Source organism: Juglans microcarpa x Juglans regia, chromosome 5D, assembly GCF_004785595.1.
Source record: "Juglans microcarpa x Juglans regia isolate MS1-56 chromosome 5D, Jm3101_v1.0, whole genome shotgun sequence".
In the NCBI taxonomy this organism is placed as follows: Eukaryota; Viridiplantae; Streptophyta; class Magnoliopsida; order Fagales; family Juglandaceae; genus Juglans; species Juglans microcarpa x Juglans regia.
In genome coordinates this window covers 25,302,980-25,330,910 of record NC_054602.1, presented here as the reverse complement: position 1 = coordinate 25,330,910, position 27,931 = coordinate 25,302,980, and the positions used below count along the sequence as shown (strand labels likewise).

Here is a 27,931-nt window from a genome sequence, read left to right as displayed (position 1 = left end):
CAGAAGTCACATGGAATTTTTTTGTGTTTAACTCAAGATGGTGCTATAGTAGTAGGGAGATTGAGAACCTAAAATGTTTTGTGGTAGAAAAAGAAATGACTTAAGGGTTTTTGTGGAATCAGTTTTTTTAATGGTCCCATGTTTTGGGAGACTTTTGAAAACAATTATCTTTTCTGGGATTACTTTAATGAAATTCAAACTTTTCAGATGCTTACACTTCGGTACCATGATTATTACATTACCACTAGCCCTATGTAGTTAAAAAAGGTTTCCGCTGTGAATTACTGCATACTGCTAGATTTATAAGTGCATTGCATCTTATTTGTCATTTGCGAGGGGTATGTAGCCTTGAGTTACATGTCTTGATGCTTCAGCCAACATCCAGTCCCAAGCGGGGACTGAGGGCTTCACACTATCTGTATGGGAAAAAATGCGAAGTGTTCATGGATCATAAGAGCCTCAAATACTTGTTTAGTCAAAAGAATCTAAATATGAGGTAAAGAAGATGGTTCGAGACTATTAGCGACTATCAATGTGAAATAAAGTATCACCCCGGAAAAGCCAATGTAGTAACAGATGCCCTTAGCCGCAAGGCTCAAACTGATTTTCCATCTTTATTGGCAGGAATGAGGAGTTTGTTGATCGGAATCCCGCCTAGAGATGTTGTGATAGCAGCAGTATAGGAGATTTTACCATTAACCAAAGAAGAGGTCTGAGAAGGACAACGTAAGGACGATAAACTGGAAAAGCTCCGACAGAAGATTTTGAAGTCTAAAGGACCGCAACATTTTACTATCGAAAGAAACGAGATGATGTATTATAAGGAAAAGGAAAGTAGCTACCAATATCCCAGAGTTGAAGGAGAAGATTCTGAGCGAAGCTCATTGTATCCCATATACAGCTCATCCCGACAGCACTAAGATGTATCAGGATTTGAATGGTCATTTTTGGAGGGATGGAATCAAGAAGAAAGTGGTAGAATTCATAGCAAAATGATCTGTTTTACAGTTGGGGAAGGCTGAACACCAAAGGTCAGCTGGAGAATTGCAACCATTGCCAATCCCAGAATGGAAGTGGGAGGATGTGTCAATGGATTTTGTGATAAGTCTGCCAAGGACGTCGTTAGGGAAGAACTCAATATGGGTTGTCGTTGACAGACTAACAAAGAGCATGCATTTTTTTTCCATAGCTAACACAGACTCTATGGATACGCTCTCTCGAATTTATGTCAAAGAGATAGTTTGATTGCACAAAGTTCCTAAGTCCATAGTGTCCGATAGAGATATGCGGTTCACTTCACATTTCTGCCAAAGTTTACAAAGGATGCTAGCTACTGGTTTAAGGTTTAGCAGTGCTTATCATCCGTAGACAAAAGGAAAGACTGGACATATGATCTAAACATTAGAAGATATGTTGTGAGCATGTGTACTGGAATCGAGTGGCGATTGGGAAAGTCACTTACCGTTGATAGAATTTGCCTACAACAACAGTTTCCAGGTTACGATACAGATGGCACCATATGAGGCACAAAATAGAAGGAAGTGTAGATCCCCGTTGTATTGGGACGAAGTTAGATAAAAGAAGATTTTAGGGCCGAATACCTACAAGAAGTTCGGAAGCAAGTAGCAATAATCCAGGATAGAATGAAAGCGATCCAAAATCGGCAAAAGAGTTATGCCAACAATAGATGAAAGAATCTAGAATTTACAATAGGAGATTGGGTGTACATCAAGGTATCACCCATGAAGGGAGTCATACATTTTGGCAAGAAAGGAAAATGGAGTCCCCGATACGTAGAACTTTATGAAGTAATGGAAAGAATCAATTCTGTAGCCTATCAGTTGGATTTGCCAGCTGAGATGCAAGGAGTGCATGATGTATTTCATGTGTCAACTTTGAAGAAGAGCTTCGGAGAAAGACAACCAGTGGTAATGGAGCCCGATAGTATTCGGCTTCAATCAAATTTGTCATATGAAGAATGGCCAGTGCATATTGTGGATTGTAAGGAGCAGGAATTAAGGAATTGAAAGATCCCTTTAGTGAAAGTACTTTGGTATAACCTAGATTTTCAAGAATCAACCTCGAAAAGAGAGGACTCGATGAGGAATAGATACCCTCGCTTGTTTGTATCTTAGATCTAGACATTTTATGAATATATGTATTTGACTGGTTGTATGTTTGACTTGTTGATATGGATCATTGTTTGATTTTTTTTCTAAGCTAATTGTAGTAACATTGTGTGCACCTACCATACCCTTGAAACAAAGAATGGCATGATCTAGAAAAACTTCACGTATGTTTGTTTCGGCAATAGCTCTAAGTAGAGAAAGACGAGAACATAGTCGCATAAATCGACACGAGAGAAGAGACCTAATGATGGCTGCAGAATGGCATCAAATGGAGAAGTTTGAGTATCATCGCACCCATGTGATGGTTGTGGATTTTGGTGGGAATATTTTCCTACGATGAGCATTATCACATGAAGAGTGACAACCCCGCACAACCCCTTGGTGTGGAAGGATGTCGAGAGAATATGTTTACTCAGACTCAACCTGGAAGCAAAGATAAGCCACGTTGCAGAAGCTCATGCAAATAGGTATACGCCATTTGAGACATCGGATACCTCCACGAACCGTATTCGATTTCTTGAGGAGGGGAAACCCATTGAAGATACTGAGCTTGAGATACAACATAAGTTGAATGAGATGATGGTGAACATGTATTATGACAATGATTTGGACGTGATATTTTATTTTTTGCAAGATTCAGTGACGTAAGAAGAAAATGATGTACCATCCCCATCATCATCATCTGAAGATTCCATAGCTGCGAGTAATAGAGGTAACAATCCTGATATTACTTGTGAGTTATTTTTAGTCAATGATTACGGTGCCAATTTTGAGGACAAAATCTTTTCTTAAGGGGGGAGGATATGATAACCCGAACTTAGCCAAGTCTTCATCTGTATTTTGTCGCCTATTTATTATTTATTTTGGGCCCTGAATTACGTATAGAATGTTTAGAAGGCTTGGGGGAGACAGAAAGTTTGAGGACCCAAATCCTTATTTCTTCTTCAAGCCATTCGGCCATATCACATGTACACCACCCACAAGTTCATGACCTAGCTAAGGCATGAACTTAATGGTTTTATTTTCTAAAATCTCTAGATCGATTGTTTGAAGCACCACCATGAAAAAAACAACAAACACTAACAACTACACCCACACACGTCGGATTAGGGTTTGGTCCTTTATTCTAATGAGTTACATCAACTCTATTTTAGCTTGCTTATAATAACTTATGAAGGATTTGTGGTAAGCCAACCTTGGTTAATATTTGTATATGGTTGTGTAAACTTTGCGTCTTGGTTGTTAGTATATATACTTGTTGCTCCATGGTTACATGAATATATATTGCTTCAGTTTGTATGAGAATATGCCATGATCACATGTATATAGTATTTGGCTAGTGTAATGATTTGTCATGACCAAGTGTGTATAATGTTTCGGTTGGTATGATAGTTTTTCCATGATCTATAGTTTATAAGTGATTCGGGTTTGCGCATGTCAAAAGAAGATTTTTACATGCTTTGTGAACTTCGGAAGTTTTGGCCATGTCTATGTGTATATGTTCGGATTGGTCATTGTTAATTCATTTATGACATGTTTTAAATGTTTGCCTACCTAACATGTTATGCATATGAAAATTCTATTGTGGTCAAGCTATAACCTGAAATGTACTATGCTTGTTTCCATGCATACACGATGTCTCATATGTTACATGTTTTATGATAAGAAAAGAATGTGTCAAGTCTAATGCCATATGCATTTTGGTAAATGATATTTTTTAAAAGAGAAGTTTGTACATGTTTTTATCATGACCCCAAATGCTAGGTTGGGGGAATGTCCTGTGGAACTCCTCTATCCACTCTAGAGTGCATAAGAATGGAGTGGTAACTCCTGAGTCGACCAAAAACCGTCAGCGTACCTCGAAAGGATCTTTCTGGAAAGGGTGCCAGGGCGAGTTAGTACCTAATGCTAGTGGGGTGCCAAGAATAAGGCAAATAACTCAACGAAGTACTATCATGTTATAATGAATATGAACCGTTGGTGAAGTACTATCGTGTTGTAATGAAGTACCACGGTGTACAGATCATTGGCGATAAGGTAACTAGCAGGAACACATGGTGTATAAGGGAGATGTGATGTGTCCATCCATGTGTTATATGAAATGAATAAGGCCATGAGCTCATATGATATGATATGATATAAATGTATAATGATCAACGTGAAAATGACATCAATAGATGTTTTTCTGAAAAATCTAAGGATCTCTGTCTCATGCTTTGAAAAAGGTCAATTTGCATAAGTTTTATATCAAGTTCATGTCCATACATTCATCTGATAGTTTACATTGTATGCTTATGTTATCTATTATATGTTGTGTGTTTACTTACTAAGATTTCTCAAAATCTCATTATGGTAGTTTCGGAATGGTAAAAATTGTAACAAGATACGAAGAAATCCCTCACGGGAAGCACAAGAGGTCTGTACCTAATGAGTGTATGAAAGTGTACTCTAAATATCCTATTATTGGACTAGAATACTAAAATGTGAATAGAAATCATATGAATTAATTTATATTCTTGAATTTAGTTTCTATTTACTTTGAGATATTCCTAAGCACATTTTTATGTTTAATTTCAGAATCCATAAAACAGGAAACCATAGCCCAGTCAAATGAGAGCCAAAGCCCATTAAAAGAAAGCTGCAAAGGCATGGACAACCTCTGGATTTTAAAGGTTTGCAAGTTTAGGATGAGAGGAATTTTGGTAGAATAGCGCTCAAGGGATTTGGAATTAGAATAATTCCCAATTGTATCGGGCAACAATTTTCAACCAAGCAGGATTTTCAACTGAGAAGATTTTCAACTGTGAGAAGACTTTTCAAGGAGTAAGCCTCTTCAATGTTGGGAGACTTTTCAAATATCACGAGATTTGAGCGAACCAGTTGGTGTGCTATGATATACACAGTTTTTTAAATGTAGCGATATTGTAAAGGAGAGTTGGTAAGTGGATAAAGGGAAGCAGGACTTTGGAATCGACTAGGACTTTTCAACAAGTGGATAACTTTTCAATTAGAGGATATTGGGCATTTAAAAAAAAAAAAGTGGTTGGTAGGTAGGAGGGACATACAAAGTTTTTTTAGGAGGAAAAAAAAAAGACTTCTTTTGGTGCTTCCATGGAGAACTAAAGCTTAGGTGAATCCTAGAGCATAAATTGATCGGTGAAAATGCTTTGGTTATGTTTCAATTCACAGATTAATCTTTATTGTTTAAGATTCTAGGATTGAATTCTCTATTTGTTTTGGATATTATAAGTTTGAGACAATTTTATTAAATCTTGTTATGGTTTGATTTTGTTGAGCTATAGGATTATAAATATATGATTATGACTTAAACAGGTTCTTCATGGCATTGATGTCATCTTTTGCTACACTATTGTTTGTGAACATAGTGTCATCTTTAGATCTGTATTCCTTTTTATACATGAAAACTATGGTTTGTAAATAGGAAAATAAATTCTATAATTAAATTTGAGAAATTAGATGAGTATATTGTCATATTTTTCGATTAGGAATTTGGTGTTACAATTCATAATCGTGTGTATAATTTGGATTGGAAAAATCAAAGTATTAGATCCAGTTGATAGAACCTTGAATCATTACTTGTATTTTTATATGTGTCCAAATCTCATTTTAATTACGTGTTTTAGGTAGATTTCAAAATACTTTTTAGATTTCTATCATCTTGTCATTTGATCTTTTTCTTTAAGTTTGCGTTCTTGTAACATCTCTTTCTACTCCTTATGGATCGACATCCTGAACTATACTATAACACGCATAATAGTTTGAGCGTAATCAAATTTTGGCGCCATTACCTGGGAGTACGGTGCAAGAATCGATACAAGACATAATTTACTTCAGTAGCATGTAAAGACGGTAACTTCATTCCCTCTTTTAGCTTGCTACATTATTTTTTTTTTCTTTCTTTTTCTTTTCATAGTATTTTTTTTACCTAGCATGCACAAATATAGAGACGCCTTGGGTAGCTTTGTTGTAGGCCTGTGCTAGAGTTAGAGTCAATTTTTTTAATCCTTTATTTGACAATTCATCTAGTCTTCAAAAAAATGAGTGAACACGAAGATCAACCCATTAGAACTCTTCAGGATCACTTCCACCCTACACGCACACCTACACCATCATGCATCAAGTTTCCAGCCAACACTCGCCAACTTGATTTTGAACTAGGAATGATACAGTTACTTCCCACCTTTCATGGTTTAGAGAATGAAAATCCTTATGTAACATTAGGGAGTTTGAGGAAGTAGTTACGACTTTCCATAGTCATAATGCTATAGATGATGTTGTGGGACTCAATTTCTTTCCCTTTTCTTTGAATGATAGAGCAAAAACCTAGTAGTACTCACTAAGACCACGATCAATAGGATCATGGAATGAAATGACACAAGCCTTCTTTAACAAATATTTTTCCCAACATGAGACTAGTGCTTTGAAGAGACAGATCTCCACATGAGACTTTGTATCAGGCTTGGAAGAGGTTTAAGGAGTTGTTGAGTATGTGTCCTCACCATGGGTATGCTGGCGCTTAGTTAGTTATTTTGATGAGGGACTTAAACCTAGAGAGCGCCAATTCATAGAGATAATTGTAATGGTGAGCTTTTGCAGAAAAATCCAGATGAGGCCATAGAATATCTCAATGAGCTTACTGAAAAAGCTCATACTTGGATCGGACTTAGTGCTACTAAAAGTACAAATAGGTCACGACCTGCTGAAAATCCAAATTGTGGTGAAATTCACCATCTTAAGGAAGAGGATGACCTAAAAGCTAAGGTGGAGATGCTTACTAGGGAGTTAGAGGTGTCATTTGATCTTTTCATTTAAGTTTGCATCCTTGTAGCATTTATTTTGACTCCTTGTGGATCAGCACCCTAAACTATACTATTACACCACATATTAGTTTGGGCGTAATCAGTGCCCCTGACATTCTCTAGGGCTTTGACACGTGAGTGACAAGTGGCATCATGTGAGGGAATGTGTGTGTTGGCTGAAACCTAGGGACTAGGTTTTTGCCCCATCCCAATGCAACTTTTCCACTTTTTAATCATTTCACTCTTCTAGAAATTCATGCATGAGTGACACTTGGCATTTCCCCCTTGAAACCGAAACTCCATCCTCTTAGTGGGTCGTGCCCTTGCCTTTTGAACTCCCCTAGGCGCCACTTCCCCATGGGATCCTCTTGGAACTCACACAATCTTCACAAGCGGCATGCAAGCATGAGTGGTTTGGTGAGGGTGCATTGGCTGAGTGCGATCTTTGGCCTTCCCAATGTGTCTCATCATTTCCTTCCTCTAGAAGCCCTCTAGGTTAGTGACAAGTGTCAAGTCAAGTGCTTCTCTCAAACAAGGTCTTTTGCATGCGTGACAAGTGGTAGAAGGTAGGTGAGTATCCCTTGATAGGCGGTGGGGCTTTTGGGTTACCAAAACCCTAAAGTCTCTCACCCCCTTTTTCCCCATATCATGTCTAGGTTCATTGCACCTAGAGTAGGACACAAGTGGAATGACATGTGGATGTGATGAGTTGGGCATGTGCCCTAAGGTCCATTAGGGTTTCCAAACCCTAAACCTACGTGATGGCCAAAATCTATGGGCCTTGTGGGATTCCCTTGTGGAATTAGATGCCTAATGTATCAGGTTAAAAATTCCTAAGTATCCTCTACCATCTTGCTTGGCCCAACAACCATACATAGCCCAATAACGAAATATGAACGAAGACTTGGCTAAGTTCGGGTTATCACAACGGAACATGGAGGTTTATGTGGACAATCTACTGGTGAAGAACATGACCCCAAATCAACACTTAGTCGATCTATGCAAGGCCTTCGTAGTACTAAAGCACTACCAGATGAAGCTTAACCAAGCAAAGTGTGCATTTGGCATGGAGTTTGGGAAGCTTTTGGGTTTCATGGTTTTGGAGAGGGAATATAAGCCAACCCGAAGAAGGTAGAGGCCATACTCAATATGGCCCCACCTCGGAGCATCAATGACATACAGAGACTCGTCGGCTGAGTGGCGGCCCTCAATTGATTTGTCTCCAGATCAATGGACAAGTTCCTACCATTTTTCAGGGTGCTGCAGAAGGCCCAGACTTGGGATGGTGAATGCAACTAGGTCTTCGAAAGCCTCAAGCAATACCTTGCCAGTCCCCCACTACTCTGTCAAGCTGAAGTAGAAGAAGTCTTAAGCCTGTATTTGTTTGTTTCCCCATAAGCAATCTTCACGGCTTTGGAGAAAGACTTGCTCTATGAAGATCAACGAGGCGAGTCTAATCTAACAAACTGCTCGACCTCCTCAACCCTCCCTCACTTCTAAAAGGGTCAACAAAGCAAGTATAGTCGTACAAACTACTCAACCTCCTTAACATTCCCTAACTTCTACGAAGGTCAACGAGGCGAGTCCAATCTTATAAACTGCTTGACCTCCTCAACCTTCTCTCACTTCTACGAGGGTCAAGGAGGCGAGTCCAGTCTAATGAATTGCTTCACCTCTTCACCTCTTCAACCTTCCCTTAGTTCTACGAGAGTCAATAAGGAAAGCCTAGTCTTACGAACTGCTCGACCTCCTCAACATTCCCTAACTTCTACGAGAGTCAACGAGGCGATTCCAGTCTTAAAAACTGCTCAACCTACTCAACCTTCCCTTACTTCTACGAGGGTCAACGAGGTGAGTCTAGACTTATGAGCTTTTTGACCTCCTTAACTTTCGCTCACTTTTACTAGGGTCAATGGGGTGAGTCCAGTCTTATGAACTGCACGACCTCCCTAATTCAGTTTTGATCAACTTGCATCTAAGGTTTGGTTATGCATGTCGATTAATTTGAGTTGTTTTAAACAACGTTGCAGTCCCCAATAGAGAAAGTAAAGAAACAGTAACGAAGGGAGGAAGGAAGGCAAAGAGTTCGCAAAGAAGTGAAAGTATGCCCTTGATACGTATATATGGTATAAAGAGCATGAGCTTACAAAAAAAGAAAAGAAGAGAAGAAAATGGGGCCACAAAGAAATAGAAAGTCAGCCGGCAGGGTCATCAGGGAAGGCATCGGGCATCAAGTCTGGGCCTATGGAGGTGCCATGCTTCAGCACCTGCGGGTCCAACACGTGGTCTTGCATCCTCCCCAAGCTCTCTATGTAACCATACGACTAGGCTTGGTCTGGGACAAACAGGGCTAACCTCAGTTATGCATCTATGCCCTCATCTTGCACGTATGTCAAGTCGCTCCTCAAATCCCTAACGAGAAAGTTGCTAGCAGCAAGCTGGCGCTCCACCTTGGACAATTTGGCTACCTCGACCTCTAAGTCCTTCACTTGCTGCGACTTAGAGTCGAGGGACTTCTTTTTCTTCTTCAAGAACTCAAAGAGAGACTCAACTTGCTTCTCAAGCCCCTTGTATGCCTGAGTGTCGAAGTCACACTAATTCACCAGTTTAGCATTCTCCCTTTGAAGCTCATGCACCGACTCCTCCAACTTCACCAACTCCACCGTTCAGGCATTCAACAACTCCTACAGGGTATCCCACACCTACCCTTGAAGCACAGCCTTGACCCTGTGCCGCCCGGCCTCCTTCTGCGATTTAGCAAGATTAGACTTGAGCGTGGCCTTCTGCCAACAAAGCCGAGCCATCCTCTTCTGTCTTTGCTGATGGCCAAGTTTTGCCTTAACAAAGGGCCTCTTCCAATTTCTCCTTCTCCTCCCTCTCCCGCTTGGCATGTCACAAAGCTAGGCTGGCCAAGGAGTGGAGTGACAAATTCTCTTCAACTAGAGCTCCTCGACCATCCATGGTGAAAGCTGCCAACTGCCTCGCCGCCTGTCACAAATGCAAAATAAAGTCAGAACCCAACAAGCCAAGCCGAATCAAGAAGAAACAAAAGTGCGAGAGAAAATGGAACACCAAAACATACCTTGGAAAAGAGGTCCCTAAGGGCCGAGCCATTTCCTGGATGGACTCTTCACAAGCCCTTGTTGACCCCGACTAGCAAGGAGATGGAGGGGGAGTCCATGACCGGACCCCTTTTCTCCTAGGACAAGGGTTAGGATGACGTCCTGACATCATCCTTTGTGTCACCCTCAAGCGCCTTGGCGACCCACACTTTGGGGCCATATCCAAGTTTTGGCCTGGGTCTGTCACCTTGGTCCCCAGCCCTCTCAAACGCCATCTCTGTGTGGATGCGTTCTCCCCTTGGACTAACTGTTGGGACTCACTCTTGCACCTGCCCCAAGTCCTCGCTGACAAAAGATTTATCCCCACTTGCACCAGACATCACAGCCTTAGTCCCAGGCAAGGTAGGCAAGACTTCAATTCCTTCCTCAGATAAGGAATGGCCCCTCCCTAGCTTCATCTAACAACATCTCAACCTCGAACTCGGGTGTGACCGCTGAGTCTTCCTTGGCCTTCACTGGTAACATCCTGGTCTCAGCCTTCGGAGGGGTAGGTGGGGCTTCATTGGCCTTGACTGACACCATCCCTGCGCGTCATCCCTGCTTTAGTTTCCCCCTCTTGATTTTCTCCTTTTTCAGCCACCGAGGCTTTAAGTTCGGGTCCAGAGCATGACCCATATCACCCTATAGGGGAACTTCCGCTGAGGCGGTTTTGTGCTCGAAAGAATACTCAAATGGGGACTTAGGGATAGAGACCCTTCCTCGTCTAGGCCAGAAGCTCCCTCATCTTCACTTGCAAGCACCCAACCCCCATCAATTAGGAACCCTTCACCACCTACCACAACAATCTCGGAGGAAGAAATCATTTCTATATTAACTTCGAGCGGCGAAGCAGCGACCATGGACTCTCTGGGGTGGGTTTCAAGAGAGCCCCATAGAAATGCAATGAAAGCATTTCCCTCAACCTGTGTAAGGGTCTTGACTACCCTTATGTTGCTAGGCAGGATGAAAGAAGACATGACTATCGAAACCAAAAGGGGGACTACAACCTAAGAATCCTTGGGCATCTCGAGAGCAGCATGAGCCCCTTGGGGCGCACCAATAGCACCTATCTTGCCTGACAGGGGGGTAAGCGGAGCAGTCATGGTAGCAAAAGATGGCGGGATGGGGGCAGCAGCCTTCAAGACGAATGCAAAAGGTCTCAGATAACTGAAAAAGATGGGGATAGAGGGCTGCCTAAAAAGGGCTAGCGAAGCAAAGCTGGAGCTACTGTCCCTCAGCTCCTCAAATCGAGGCTTCTTCCCTTTCCCTTCCAGCAGTGAGCTCGAAGGTCGCTTGTGGTCCTAACACAGAGCAGATTGCATAGGGATGGTGCGATCATCAAAGTTGGTATACGCCGAGGGCCAAGTATCACCTTCTGTTAGCTTCATCCAGCAAAACCTTAGAGTAGACATCATCTGGATACGCTTTGACCCAAGCTTGGATAGTCTCCAATCGGCTCACCTCCTCTAGAGTTGCCTTCGGTCTAACATCCTTGTCTGCAGGCACGAACCCCTATATGGCTTGTACATAGTACTCCTGCCTAACAGTTTGCCCTATTGGGAGCTTCCACCCTTTTCCATACAGGAAAAAGAATCGTTGGTTCCAATCTTTAACCTGGTTGTACTGTTGCTCAAAATGGGCTACTACCTGCTCTGGATGCTAGTGGAAGCTGCAAATGTTCCTTTTATGCTTCAAAACGTTATGGGCCAAGAGAAACTCTCGGGCAATGAGGTCCAGATGTTCAAGGTCAACCTCCTCAAGTGCCCTACACCAAGCGATGCAACAGCACACCAAAATCCTCCACACATTGGGGTGAAGCTGAGAAAGTCCAAGATCTCAACCCACTGCGCACACCAAAATGTTAAGGGTGAAGCAGTGTAGGGGACGACAGAAAGGGAGACGCAACCCAGTGGTAAACATGTCGAGGTATAGGCTCACTTTCGAGGTGTAGCCCTCAGAATCCACAACCCCTTCGCGGGCCCTCCAAGATGACAGAATCCAGGAATCCATAGGTGACCTTCAGTGATCACATGGTCGTAGAAGTAAAAATCCAATTATAGAATTCTAATTATCCCCAGTTGATGATAAAAAATCCCTTAACTATTCAATATTTTCTCTCAAACAATACCAAAAATATCTCCAACTAATAACTACATATCTCTATGTCAATTTAACTAATTGGATACTCATTAATTTCTTTGGATTTTTCTTGAAAATCACACTAATCGCGATAAAGTATCTTTACTTTCGCTCAACTAATGGTACTTAATCCTAGAGCTCTAATCATAAATCACCTCTTGGTCTCATTGCGATTCAATAGATTGAACAATAATTAGCTAGAAAATTGCAAGCATTAAGAACAATGAATAAACACTTAATCATGGAAATATTAAACATAAAATAACTTAGAATATAAATTGTGTATTCAATGCTAGACTACATCAAAACTCCAAAAAATAAAATTAACTCATAATGAAATTGAAAAGAAAAAGAATAAAACTAATGTTCTTTGTTAGAGTTGGTTGGTGAAGCATGTGGCTCTTGCCTCTCCTCCCCAAATCCGCCTCCTTGAAAGAAACTTAAAGAATAAACTCTGGAATATTTTATTCTAAAACTTAGACTCTCCTCCCTTAATTTGGTGCTAATGATATGCTTATACAGAGTACAAAAGAAACCCTAATGTTTTCATGATTTCCACCCAAAAATTAGCCCTAACTTTTAGGACTAATTTTTGGCAGCCTCGTACGTACTCCAGAGTCAGAATTTAGAAATTCTTATTAGAGACAAAGTTGTAGCACTTTAAGTCAGCTCTCCAATCCATCTAAAATCGTATCCATTGGATATATGAATAGAAAGTTATTATCAAAACACTCAAGCATGTCCAGGCTATCTCCCAGTGTATTCCGGACTTAGACTTCTTGTGGATTCCTTCTGTGATTTCTTTCTCTTTTTCTTGATCAAAATTACTTTCAAGCCTCTTGTTAGTTGTTGCTCACAATATCATTTAGGTTGGTCTTTTAAGTTGATCAATTAGACTAGTCACCCAATTTAACTGCCCAAAACCTTGTCACCAAGTCTTCTCGGCCAAGAGGTAAAATATCTTGCTTATCGCCTAACTTTTGTCGCCAATTTTGGTCACCATTGAGTCTTCACGCCTAAATCTCCTCGACTCTCTCCAGATCTTGTTGACTCTCGTCGGTCTAGATTTGTAGTCTCTTCTTTTGTACCAAAATATCCTTTTTCTCACTAAATCTTATCATTCCTTCAAATCCAAAAAAATAAAGAAAAATATGTATAAATGAAATAAAATCAATAGTATTGAAAAAAATTGACACTTTTTATAAATAAAAGAGTGACAAAAATCATATAAAAATCACACTTATCAAGCCACTCGCGTCGGTTGGATTGACCCAGATAACCGGCGAGACATGTGCTACAAGAAGGAATGTGGATTGGGGCAAACCCTATGATACACATTACACAAAGCAACATGGGAGAGGAATCGACAACTGTTTAGCCCAAGCAAGAAGAGTCAGACGAGTGCAATCAAAAGCACATCAATCTGTCAAAAGTGTGCCACCAAAACGACCCAAAAATGAAGAAATTCCCACTAAACTTGTTTAGTGAGAATTGGCAGTGTAACTGGTAGGGTTATTCCCCACCCGACCCATGTTGGTTGGGCTTGGGCAGGACAGTGACACCAATTTCAACCTAGGCCTTACCCCACAACAGCCTCAGAATTGCCAAAAGGTCTCGGCCCTCTAGTTTTCTCAGGTGAAGAAGAATGCTCAAGTAGGAAACAAGACGAAGGGGGACAGATGGGAAGCACCGGCTTTGACATCCCCTATGAAACTTAGCATTAAAGGGCCCACATCGGCAAGTGAACAGAGGATATGGGCTCACCCACAGTTGGGACACACCCTAGAAGTCACGTTGCATTAAAAGTGTTGTCTCAAAAGCCGCGCCGCATTGAAAGCCCTATCTCATAACACCACGTTACATTAAATACCCAGACTAGAGCAACTACGGGTGGGACAATAAAACCCTAACACTGGATACAAAATGTCTCCCCTGAAAGCTCTTATAAAAGCTACATCTCAGGTACAAAGAACTCTGTCAGAATTCAATAATTCACTAGCCATTACCCTTGACATGAGAAACTGAATTAAGCATCGAACATTTCTCGGGCCACCTCAAGCCCACCTTCGTCCTTGTGTTTGCAGATGAAGATAGCGGTCCAAGTTGCTTAAACTTTGTCCAGGCATACGAAACACGACATTAGCATACTCAATTGTGGGCTATAAAGTTGCTTGATTGAGGAAAATTGTCCAAGTTTTAATGGGTGGCAATCCATTTGATCTTTTTGGTTGACAAATAAAGGGAAGGTTATTTTGATAAGATTGTAAAATTTTAATACCATTTATGATATTTTGTGAAATTTAGATTGTTCTTAGAAAAATGCAAAAAATATATATATTAAAAAAAAAAAAAAAAAAAAAAAAAAAAAAAAAAAAAAAAAAAAGAAAAGAAGAAGAAGAAGAGAAGATGTACCATTTTATTATTTTCCCGAAATATTAAATGGAAACACTAAACCATTATGACCAAAATCAAATTATTGTTTTCCAGCGAGGGTGTCGTCCAAAAGTCAAAAAGGCTGCTGCATCCACCTCGCAGTATACCCCCATGTAGGGTGAACTTGGTCCAAAAAATAGTGGTTGCGAGCTCATATAGAATCCTTGCCTTTTGTAAGAGAGACTTTTGCTTGTACAATTGGAAAAATATGTTATATGGGTAGCTCTATTGCCACTTCTCCAAGTTACTACTAGTACATTTCATGTAAATTTATTTTTATTTTTCTTTTACATGCATTTTTTAAACATTTTTAAATATTTTTTTTAAAAAATTCACATCATTATTAAAATATGTTTTTTTAATTATTAAATAAAAAAATATTAAAAACATGCACATGTTTCCAACATATAGTCATGTACCGTGTGATCAACAAAATAATTGCAACTAAGTTCATGTAATTATATTTGAGACACAAACACTACTCTCAACAAAGCTCATAAGATGAAGTTCTATTTCTTATTCATTTGTTTAGAATGTCCATGACAGTACGTTTATGTTAGACTATCAGCATCTTTAGCAGAAAATCCAGGAGCACGTGCAGTAATCAACTCCATCCATTCTGTTACTAGTTCAAATTCAAAATAATCTTCAACAGACTTGTACTTGATTGTTTCCCTATTTTTCTCATGTTTGTTTCCTTATTATACTCTTGACAGTTCAATTGTACAATTATAAATATAATGAAACACTACGCAGCTGAGGCATGTTAACCAAGCCAAAACATATCTCTTATATTTATCTTACATGGTATCAGCCTAACATCCTATAAGCTAACGCTTTCCAAAAGATCCTTTTTCACGCTTCCGCATCACACAAATGGCCAACACCAACGACAACTCCACCTCTGACCCTATCCTTCCACCATCTACCACCACTATCTCCGTTAAGTTAGAAGGTTCCCACCATTACTTGGCATGGAAAATGCAGTTTCTTAATCTCCTTAGAGGACATGATTTAGTTGGCTTCATTGATGGTATTGAAACTTGTCCTCCTAAAAATCTTTCCTCTGGTTCACTAAATTTTGCCTATGTTGTTTGGCAGAAGAAAGATGTTTACCTCCTTGGATGGATACTTGCATCTCTTTCGGAAAAACTTGTTTCCACTATTTATGAATTGGAAACATCGAAACAAGTTTGGACTGCCCTGCAGACTCGTTTCTCATCTCAATCTCGTTCCCGCATTTCCCATCTTAAACGTCAACTTCAAATGTCGACTCAAGGTACCAAAAATTGTTCCGAGTATCTTGAAAATGCCAAGAACCTTGCAGATCAATTGGCAGCAGCTGGAAAACCTGTGGATGATCAAGATTTGATCTCCTTTATTCTTGGTGGCCTACAATTGTCATACACACCGTTTGTCACCTCTTTTAACTTTGCCTCCTGTGAAACTGATTTTACATTCGAAGACTTTCAAGCCGAATTGCTGGGCTATGAAAATCTTTTGGATGTCAACCAGTTGGCTCACAGCATAGAGAGTAGTCACTTTGCATTTACTGCAAACAAACATAAGGCCCCTACTTATGTGAAGAAGAAAGGACCACCACTACCTCCCACAAAGATGTAGAATGCAAGCTCCTCTAATTCTAGGCCATAACAGCAAAATAGACCAATTCCACAATAGCTCACAAACAACAGACCGATTTGTCAAATTTGTGGTAAATCTGGGCACACTGCTATTGATTGTTTTCACCGTTTTGATTATTCATATCAGGGTAGGTTCCCTCCTCAAGATCTAGCAGCAATGGTGGCTGAGACTAATGCCACATTTGATCATCAAGTTTGGTACATGGACAGTGGAGCCAATGCCCATATTACATCTGATGCAGCTAATCTCACTCATCAGCAGCCCTTTCGTGAATCTGAAACTGTAACTGTCGGGAATGGTTCAGGTTTGCAAGTTCTAAATACTGGTTCTACCTCTGTTAAATTCGGACAATCCAACTTTCATCTAAACAAAATTCTGCATTGTCCCCAAGCAGCCACCAATCTTATCTCTATAAATCAATTTTGTTTAGATAATCATTGTTACTTTATATTAACTACTAATGATTTTATCGTGAAGAAGAACCTGACAGGCAGAATTCCACTTCGAGGTGTGGTTGAAAACGGCCTATATCCACTAGTTGGGTTCAAGACTTCTCAAAAGAACCTCACATGTCTTTCGGCAACAATAGGGGCTCAAGCTAATGCAGAAACTTGGCATTCACGACTAGGACATCCATCTAATGTCATTTTAGAAAATTTGCTTCATTCCAATAAACTCTCTGTCAAAGGTCATTCAAATAAAATAGAGTTTTGCTCAGCTTGTCAACTTGGCAAAGCTAAGAAACTACCTTTCCCAGAGTCTAGTCGTCAGTCTACTATTCCTCTTGCTTTAATCCACTCTGATGTATGGGTTTCCCCTGTATAATCAATTGGTGGTTGTACTTACTATGTTTTATTTATCGATGATTATTCTAGATATTCTTGGTTGTATCCTCTACATAGAAAATCTGATGTGTCTGCAACTTTTGTTAAATTTAAAACCATTGCAGAAAAATTTTTCTCCACATCAATAAAGCAAATACAAACAGATAATGGTGGAGAGTTTACGTCCAACCAGTTTAAACAATTTTTGACGGCACAAGGGATATACCATAGGTTGACTTGCCCACACACTTCTCAACAAAATGGTATTGCCAAGAGGAAACATAGACACATCCAAGAAATGGGACTCACACTTCTAGCCAAATCAAGTTTGTCACCACAATATTGGGTTGATGCACTTCTTTCGTCTGTATTCTTAATAAACAGATTGCCAACCAAAGTTCTAGCCAATCAAACACCTTATTTTTTACTTCATAAAACTGAACCAACTTAACTGGACTTATGGGTTTTTGGATGCGCTTGCTATCCTCTTCTTCGACCTTATAATGACCATAAGTTGGAATTTCGAAGTAAAAAATGTCTCTTCCTAGGCTATTCTAATTGTCAAAAAGGATATAGGTGTCTTGACTTAGCCACTAAACGGGTATACATCTCGCGACATATAATCTTTGATGAGCAATCTTTCCTAGCTAAGGAAATGGTCGAGCACACTACATCTAGAATTCTGAATACTACTGCAGGTAAACCACTGGTAATTCCTAATGCAGTTATGTCTAGTAATTTATTATCTAATATTTCTGCAACTCTGCCACCTCAACATGATCATTCTAATCCTTCAGTTCCAATACTGATTCTTCCAGAATCAGATTCTGCACAACAGCCCCACACCTCCTGAATCCAATGACTCTTTTCTTGATCCTACCACTTTAAATTTTGAAAATACCATTGACCAAGAAAATGTCGTTCACCAAATATCTCATTTTCCACAATTATTGCAAGAACCCGATAATACTTCCAACAATCCAATTGTCTAGCCTACTTTAACTCAGATTCAAACACGTTCCAAAACAGGTCATTCTCGACCAAAATCATTTCCTGATTACAAATTATTTTATAATACTCGACATCCTTTACAAACCTTTTCTGCAGTATTCGACACTCCTGAACCAACATCCTACACTCAAGCAGTTTCAGATCCACAATGGCGTGCTGCAATGGGAAGTGAATTTGATGCATTAATGGAAAATGGAACTTGGTCTCTATGTCCTTGCCCACATGATAAACACATTGTCAGAAACAAATGGGTATACAAAATTAAGAGGAAACCAGATGGAAGTATTGAACGTTTTAAGGTCAGACTCGTGGCCAAAGGGTATGATCAAAAGAGTGGTGTGGACTACCATGAAACTTTTTCCCCGGTAATTAAGCCAACCACTATTCGACTAGTTTTGGCAATTGCAATTCATTTTCATTGGCCCATTCGACAACTAGATGTGTCAAATGGATTTCTACATGGATTTCTGGATGAAGAGGTTTTTATGGAGCAGCCGCGAGGTTTTGTTGATGAAACCAAACCAAACCATGTCTGCAAATTACACAACTCTCTTTATGGCCTTAAACAGGCCCCAAGAGCTTGGTTTCGAAGATTATCACAGCAACTTATTGAGCTTGGTTTCAAGAATCTGTCAATGACTACTCTCTATTTACTCTACATACTGAAAATATCAGAATTTTTGTGTTAATATATGTAAATGATATTCTGGTGACAGGATCCGATGCCTTGGAAATCACTAAACTTGTTCAAAATCTGCAGAATATTTTTCATGTCAAGGATCTTGGTTCTCTGTCTTATTTTTTAGGCGTGGAGGTTGATAGGAGCTCACAAGGTTTGCATTTACGCCAAACAAAGTACATTTGTGATCTCTTAGACAGAACCAAAATGGTTGGTGCTAAGCCACATGCATCGCCTACGGTAACAGGTACTAAACTGTCCAGTACAGAAGGTGAACTACTATCTTATCCTTCTACTTATCGGCAAATCATTGGGGCACTCCAATACTGCACAATTACACGTCCGGATATATCTTACGCTGTTAACCAGCTATGTCAGTATATGCACCAGCCAAGAACTCCACATTTGCAGGCTATGAAGCGAGTTCTACGCTACTTAAAGGGCACAGTAAACCATGGATTGTTCTACACACCATCTCCTCTTCAATTACATACCTACTGTGACTCGGATTGGGCAAGCAACCCAGACAACAGGAGGTCTACCAGTGGCTATGGCGTTTTCCTGGGAAGAAACTTGGTCTCTTGGAGTTCCAAGAAACAGAACGTGGTCTCTCGTTCGAGTACCGAAATTGAGTATCGTTCAATGGCAGTTGCTACAACTGAGCTCTACTGGCTTAGAATGCTTTTCAAACAATTTGGTATTGGTCTAGACCACATACCAATTATATGGTGCGATAACGTTGGGGCCATTGCACTCGCTTCAAATCCGGTGTTTCATGCAAGAACGAAGCATGTAGAGATTGAGTATCATTTTATTCGGGAAAAAGTATGCAACAATGATATTAAAGTCCAACATGTCTCAATAGTGGATCAAATAGCAGATGTTTTCACCAAAGGGCAAACTGCACAACATTTTTAGTATCTCAAGAACAAATTAATGGTTTGTCAAAACCCCATTAATTCGAGGGGGGGTGTTAGACTATCAGCATCTTCAACAAAAAATTCAGGAGCACGTGCACTAATCAACTCCATCCATTCTGTTACTAGTTCAAATTCAAAATAATTTTCAACAGACTTGTACTTGATTGTTTCCCTATTTTTCCCATGTTTATTTCCTTATTATACTCCTGACAGTTCAATTGTACAATTATAAATATAATGAAACACTACACAGCTGAGGCATGTTAGCCAAGCCAAAACATATCTCTTATATTTCTCTTACAGTTTATTCGCTTAATTATAATTAATTTAGATGTATTTCTTTCTATATATATGTGTTGTCTGGTTGTGTCTTTTTATTTTTTTATTTTTTTTTCCTTTTATATTTATGCATTTATACGTCCCTCATTCCATGTGATCAACATTATAAAGACGGATTTTATTCACGTTCACGTTAAGTGAGAGCGCAAGACAGGTGCATGCCACCGTGCCGCCTCCCTAGTCCCTAGTATTGAATAACTTTCAATCATGACCTCTCCTTTTGTCAAAAAAAAAAAAAAAATATATATATATATATATATATATATATATATATATTAAAAGATCTATCTTTCAAATGAAAGATACTACATCCAGTCGTAAAGTATATAAATATTATGTAATCGTAGAGTTTCATATTAAAAAATTAATTTCTTTTTATGTAGATCTTATATTTATTTATTTTTTTTTTAAAATAATTACATGACGTTTATACACTTATAATTACATTTATCATTTCTCCTTTTAAATAACTAAAATAGAAATTACTACTTACGATTTTCATATTAAAAAATTAATTTCTTTTTATGTAGATCTTATATTTATTTATTTATTTTTTAAAATAATTACATGACGTTTATACACTTATAATTACATTTATCATTTCTCCTTTTAAATAACTAAAATAGAAATTACTACTTCCTGAATGGGAAGTAGACGCTCCTAACTGGAGGGAAGCCTCTCCTTTTCTTTCACTTTTACCTACATGAGTGAACTCCAGGCGGCCATTATAAAAGGAGGCCGCTCAAATGGGAATATAATGGATACTGTGAGACAGAGAGGGCCAGGCAGAAGATACATCATAATTAGTAATTAGTAACTATTAGATATAATTAATTGGGATTTATTATGCATAAAGAACTATTCACTCTGAGACTTCACACTTATACCTTTTTCATAAAGTATGAGGGTATTTTTTATAGGGAATGATGATTTTTTTATAAGGTGTACATGAGATGTAGAGTAATGAATAGTAATTAATGAGAAGAATTTTTATAAATTAATTAAATTATTAATATATTTTCCATATCAATAATGTACCTTTACTAACACTAACAGATCAAATTTTAGGACCGAAATCGTTTAAAACTTGCTGAGAGTGAATCGATCCCACTTTGTTCTTCATCAAACAATGCTGCAAAGTACCTGCATTGTCCTGATCTCTCTTATGTGCACATTTTTTGGGTTTGGTAGAGCGGAGCTCAACTTCACTCTTCCCGGCCAGCATCCCAACCCCGAAGCTGTTGTCCAAGAAGTTCACAGGTACCTACATTTTCACGACCTATTTTTATTACCATAATCCGGCTCATTTTGCAGCGTTTCTTTTTTTTTTTTTTTTGGGTTGGTCTGTACCTTAATTTATTTCTTTTGTTGCAGAAGGGTAAATGCTTCTGTAAATTATAGGAGGAGCATGCTACAAGTATCCCAGCAAGACCAGTCTTCATGCCTAACCGGAAACCCCATAGATGACTGCTGGAAATGTGACCCAGACTGGCCAAACAACCGACAGAGACTAGCAGATTGCGCCATTGGGTTCGGACAGTACTCTATGGGGGGCAAGAATGGAGAATTCTATATTGTCACCGACTCCACAGACGATGATCCTGTCAATCCTAGGCCAGGGACTCTACGTTATGCTGTGATCCAAACTGAACCTTTGTGGATCGTGTTCCCCAGCAACATGCTCATAAAACTCTCCCAGGAGCTCATCTTTAATAGCTATAAAACTCTCGACGGGCGTGGGGCTAATGTTCACATCGTGGGTGGAGGCTGCATTACTCTTCAGTTCATAAGCAATGTCATCATTCACAATATACATATCCACCATTGTCATCCCTCAGGTTAGAAAGAATATTCTAACTGTTTTTTTTTTTTTTTTTTTTTGGTATGAAAAATAAAATGTTGATCTACATCCACATTTTGTATGATTCTGTTACAAGCGCTCACCTAAAATTTTATGTCCTTAATTAGTATCAATAACTACCCAAAATATCCATTGTTTTTCTAATTTCTATTGTAAATTAATTTGAATGTCAATTTATACCTTAAAATACTAAATTTTAATAATTTCAGTACCATTGATTAAGATCTAGTTGTTAATATTAACTAAAAAGGATATCATGTGATACAATCTTCATAATTATATAATCGTAACAAAAATTACTTTAAATTATCAATTTTTGATGGTTTAGGATTCAAATATTTCAATGTTACTGCAAATTAAGTTTGAGTAAAATGTGATCTCTCTAAATTTAAAAATTTACGAAAATGGTGAACTTTTGATCTTTACCCAACATATATATTATATATATAATATGAAAAATATTACTTTGACACCTTATTTTGACACCTCATATATTTTAATTTTTTTTAATTTTTTTCTTTATTTAATAGCTAAGGAAGTAATTATTAGTGTATTAATATTTTTTTATATTTTTTAAAAAATGTTTTAAAATGACAAAAAAATATGAATAAAAAAATTAGAAAAAAATAGAAGATGAATTTGTATTAGGCGGCATGTCCAGCGGTCAATGCTTATATATATATATGAGTTTTTCTATGTACAAGCAAGTTTGCGTACCAATCTGTGTACTAATATTGTTGCCTTCATATTCTAAATTTAAATTAGTACTGTTTTCAATAAAATCTACTTTCTGATCAATTATATTAAAAGAGTGCACATATTAGTGCGCAGAATCGCTTATAATTAGATTTTTCTTATATATATATATATGAGAAATGCTATGTATTAGTCAATATTTATTATCACACTCTACATCTACAACTTTTTTATAAGATATGTGAGTGATTTTTATATAGTGTAAATATGTTTTTCATAGGATATGAAATGTAGAGTGATAAGTAGTAATTGATGAGAATTACTATCAATAGAGAAGTGATACACTAACAAGCTCACAATTATTCTACTACTTTGCAATAAAATAATATTTTTTAAAAATTTAAATATATCAAAATTAAATCAAAAGTTAAATGAAACAATTAAAAATAAATTTTTTATTATTAAGTTGTAATTTAATGATTAAGACACCATTAAGGGTTTTATTTAAAAGTCACAGGTTTGAGAGTGTGGAAAGAGCCCGTAATCCGAGTGTATTGCCGGGGAAAAGAAAAGGTTTTATTCGTATGTCATAATAACATCACCACGCTTGTGAACATACCCAAACATTGGGGCCAGTAATGCGCAAGCTGGGTCCCATCAGAGGAAGTCTGATAGTGGCACCAAAGCAACTTCTCAATTCGTCAAAAAAGTGATAAAGCAATCATTTGATGTTTTTGTCTTTAAATTTGATTTTTGGGTATCAATATTAATTAGTCAGAAAGCAGAATCCTAAGTTTGAAATTGTTGTTCTAATAATGTCCAGGTGAGACTAATGTGCGGTCAAGTCCAACCCACTACGGTTGGCGCACAAAATCTGACGGTGATGGGATATCGATTTTTGGGTCGAAAGATACATGGATAGACCATTGCTCCCTGTCGCACTGCAAGGACGGCTTGATTGACGCTGTGGAGGGATCCACTGGGATCACGATATCGAATAACTATTTCTCGAATCACGACGAGGTGATGCTGCTGGGCGCCAGCGACGACTACTTGCCTGACACCGGAATGCAGGTGACTATTGCCTTCAATCATTTTGGTGAGAAGCTGGTGCAGAGGATGCCCAGGTGCAGGCGCGGCTATATCCACGTCGTCAACAACGATTTCACGCAGTGGGAGATGTACGCTATTGGTGGTAGCGGTAACCCCACCATCAACAGCCAAGGCAACCGCTACACTGCTCCTTCCAACCACAATGCCAAAGAGGTAATTAAGCTTACATAAAATACATACACGTGTTTTGGTCGTTATTTGAACAAAAATAAAAAAGAAATGATAGTTTAGTCGTCAGTGTGTATCGAAGTGAATAAATACATGACTCATATAAAAAAAATTAATTTTTTAATAATAAATTTTATTTTTTTAAAACGATTGTACAACGTTTACCTACTTTACAACTATTATAACTGTACGTAGTATTACTTGAAACATAATCATAATCTCGACTTGGCAAGTAATTATTAGTGTGCAATGATGGTGTGGTCCTTCACATGGGCAGGTAACGAAGCGAGTTGACACAGCGGAAGGGGAATGGAGGGGATGGAATTGGAGGTCTGAAGGGGATATAATGGTAAATGGAGCATTCTTTGTGGCGTCGGGTGAGGGCGTAGAGGTTAAGTACGAGAAGGCCTATAGCGTTGAGCCCAAATCTGCTGTTCTCATTGACCAGCTCATCATGCACGCCGGTGTACTCGGCGTTGGTGGCAGGTTAATTTGTCAATTTCTTTCCTTATTCTTTGTTGATTTCTTTCTTTTATTTATTTATCTATTTCATTTATTTTGTTATATTTCCTTTTTTTTTTTTTTCCCTCTCTCGTCTTTTTGTCTCTGTTTTTCCCGTGTCCTTTTACTTTTATAATCACTTTTTTTGTGGGCTCCCTTGACTATTAAATTGTCACAAATAGCGGTCCCTTTTACAACTTATTGAACTTTTAAGATTTAAGTGTAGTTTAAATTCAGCGATGAATTGAAGTGAGTTAAGATGATTTTAAATAAAATATTATTTAAATATTATTTTTAATATTATTATTATTTTGAGATTTAAAAAAGTTGAATTGTTTATTATATTTTGTATAAAAATTTGATAAAATTATAATGATGAGATGAGATTAATTGATGTGAATTTCGAATCCAAACGTAGCCTTAAAGAGTCCACATTTGTATGTGTGAATTACAATTCTATTTCCAAACTGAAGTTTAGGCTAGCCTACGTACATGTATTTTTTCATGCTGTTCACAATCTTGAACTGGGGTAGACCTAGTTGTGGTATGTGATAAAATGCATACGATGCATAATCTAATAAATGGTTTATATAGAAAAATTCTACTCATCATCTTCACATTACACATTATATATAATTTTTTTTTCTCTTACTAAGTATGTGGTGTATGAATGATGCAGGGAGAACAACTTGGGAATGTGGACCAAAGGAAGCGAGGGTGGTGGCAGCGGTTTTGGGTCAGGCCCAGATTATACAGATGATTTTTCTGGGAGCAGCGTGCCATTGTCACCTTTTACCTCTGTTCTCGTATCTCCTTTGATTGCATTTTCATGCTTGTTATTTTATAAAGTACATCCGTCATTTTTGTAATAATAAAAAATTAAGCAGTGATTTTCTTTTCTTGATATATATATATATATATCCCTTAGAAAAGAAAAAAAAAAGGAAAAGGAAAAGGAAAAAGAAATAGTCCCTCGCACTACCAAAAAGACCTTAATAATATGAGAAATCCTTAGGACCGGTCGACTGATGTTACTCAAATAACAGCCTACCAATAGTTAAGTGACACCTAGACTTTCCACCACAGTTATCTTAAGTAGCGCTATAGAAAATCCTTAGCTCCCTTCTCCCCCACCCAGCCCCTTCACACTCCTTTCCACACCCCCTAACCTTCCTCTTTCCTTTCCAGTTCAACCATCAACCACTTTACTATCTACTCGTTCTTCATTGTATGGAAAACACTATTACAAGTGAGAGGGAAAACAACAGAGTCAACAAGGACTAGTTGAAAATCAAGAAAAAACTAACACTTGCAGGCAACACCAAAAAAAAAAAAAAAAAAAAAAAAAAAAAAAAAAAAAAAAAAAAAAAAAAAATGTAATCTAAGAAAACCGATGAAAGATTTGCCAAAAACTACATGAAGTGTTTGGAAAGACGAGAAAAGCCAAAGAGTGAATACAAAAAGACAAAGCCATACAAATGAGGGAGTAAATATGATATTCAAAGCCCAATAAAAACCCATGGTACAACATTGTTGTCATTGCCATGAATTCCTCTAGAATACCAAGGATGCAACAGAAAGAACTCGTCAAAGCGTATGCCTTTTCTTTTTTAGGCTCTAGTAATTGGTAATAAAAGATCCAAATACAAAAAGTCACCGGCAGGCAACAGACGGTCGAGTGGCTTCGGACTGAGATGGTGGAACTGAGTTTGCTCTTGGGCGGCGGTACAAAGGGATGAAAGAGAGGGGCAGCGAGGAAGACGAAAGAGATGACAGGCTTGTGCGAAATCAAATATGTCCCTTGCAAAGATGATACTCCGTGTAGTGGAGCGTATTGAAATTATTATGTATTTTCTTACGTGGCAAGAGGTTAGAGGAGGGCTGCTCTTAGGCGATTAATAGCCCAACCGTTTAGAAGCTCCTCTCAAATAATATATCCAACAACTCATGGTTTGCAAAGAAAGAATAAAAACTCATGGTGAATTCAGAAACATAATTAGTTAGAAAAAATGAAAATGCTCTTGATTGAAAATAAAAATTGAGTCAGCAGGCAGAAGTTTCAAGACCCAATGGCACAATATGATGCTAATAATTGAGATAATACATCATGCTAATATAAGTATGGCTGTAATGCCCCCTACTCAAAGGGTCAAATAGTTACTTCCTGTTACTTAAAAATAATCTCCCAAAAACATAATATATATACCTAATGTTTCTATAAAACATAAATCTCATTGGTTCAAAACTACTCCAATATAATTACTCTGGCTGCGTTTGGATGTTGAGCTAAGCTCAGCTGAGCTCAGTTCTTTATGAATAGTAGTGAGTTGAGTAGTGGAAGGAGTTATGTGGGGCCTATCTAAACTGAGTTTAAAATGTGTTTGGATGTTAAGATGAGTTTAGTATTACTTATGGGAAGTTGAAAAATGTTGTTGATCCCACGTATAAAGATGTGTTAAATTGAAAAAATGTGTGTTTGGATGTTAGATTTAGCTTAAAATTAGACTGAGTTAAGCTGAGTCTTGCAACCAAACATAATTTAAAACTCCACAAAGTCACAAAATAAGCATCAACCATCCAAAATACCAAGTCAACAGAACAAAACAAATCTATTAAATAAAACTTTACAATAATCAAAATACCCTCTTGGTACTTAATCCACCATGCTTACATTAATGCTGATCAAAAAATCGAAAATCTGAAAATCAGACATAGAATCCAACTCCGCTCCGGCTTCGCTCTGAGTTCGACAAAAAGGATTGGAGTTGGATTTATTTTTAATTTTTCAGTCGGAGTTGGAGTCGGAGGTGACTCTGACTCCGATCTGATCCAACTCTGACTCCAACTTTGCTCGCCGACTTCGACTCCAACTCTAAATTTGACTCCAATATTGTACATGTGTTATAAAAATATGTATTTATCTATATATTTATCATATATATTAGTATAGTTATATAATTATATTACTAGAACTTATATAGTTAAATTAAAAAATATACTAGTATGAGCTAATTATTATAAAATAATATACTTATACTATAATATAAATACACTAATGATAGTTTAGTATATTTAAACATCATAATAATACTACCATATATAATCAAGTATAGAAATAAGTTAGACACTAGTATTTAAATAAGTCTAGTATAATAAGTTAATAACATATATGTAGTATTAACTAAAATGTAATAACATGTAATTAGACACTAGAAATAAGTCTAGTGAAGAAATAAGTTATAAATAAGTTAGACTCTAGTATAATATAATAACACGTAATACTATAGTATAATAGCATGTAATTAGACACTAAAATTAATATGTAAGACTATAGTATGATAACATGTAATTAGACACTATAGTATAAGTCTAGTATAAAAATAAATTTGATATTAATATATAAATAAATTAGCAGTGCATGATTTAGTTTTAGTTTTATTTTTTTGTAAAAATTGAAATTTGAAAGCCCATAATTTTTTCTCTTAAAAAATGGGCTAAATGTGAAGGTAAAAGAAAGCCTAAAGCTAAAAACTCAAATCTGACTCTGCTCCAA

At 37.8% G+C, this 27,931-nt stretch overlaps 1 protein-coding gene across 1 annotated transcript; it reads left to right on the top strand.

The window, feature by feature from the left end:
- Window positions 1-21,061: 21,061 nt before the first annotated feature.
- LOC121263987 (probable pectate lyase 12) lies at window positions 21,062-25,266 on the top strand. Its single transcript, XM_041167001.1, has 5 exons — window positions 21,062-21,299; window positions 21,414-21,877; window positions 23,420-23,862; window positions 24,155-24,363; window positions 25,058-25,266. The coding sequence occupies exons 1-5, from the start codon at window positions 21,169-21,171 to the stop codon at window positions 25,245-25,247; spliced, it is 1,437 nt and encodes a 478-aa protein (XP_041022935.1). The 5' UTR covers window positions 21,062-21,168; the 3' UTR covers window positions 25,248-25,266.
- The last annotated feature ends 2,665 nt before the right edge of the window (window positions 25,267-27,931 follow it).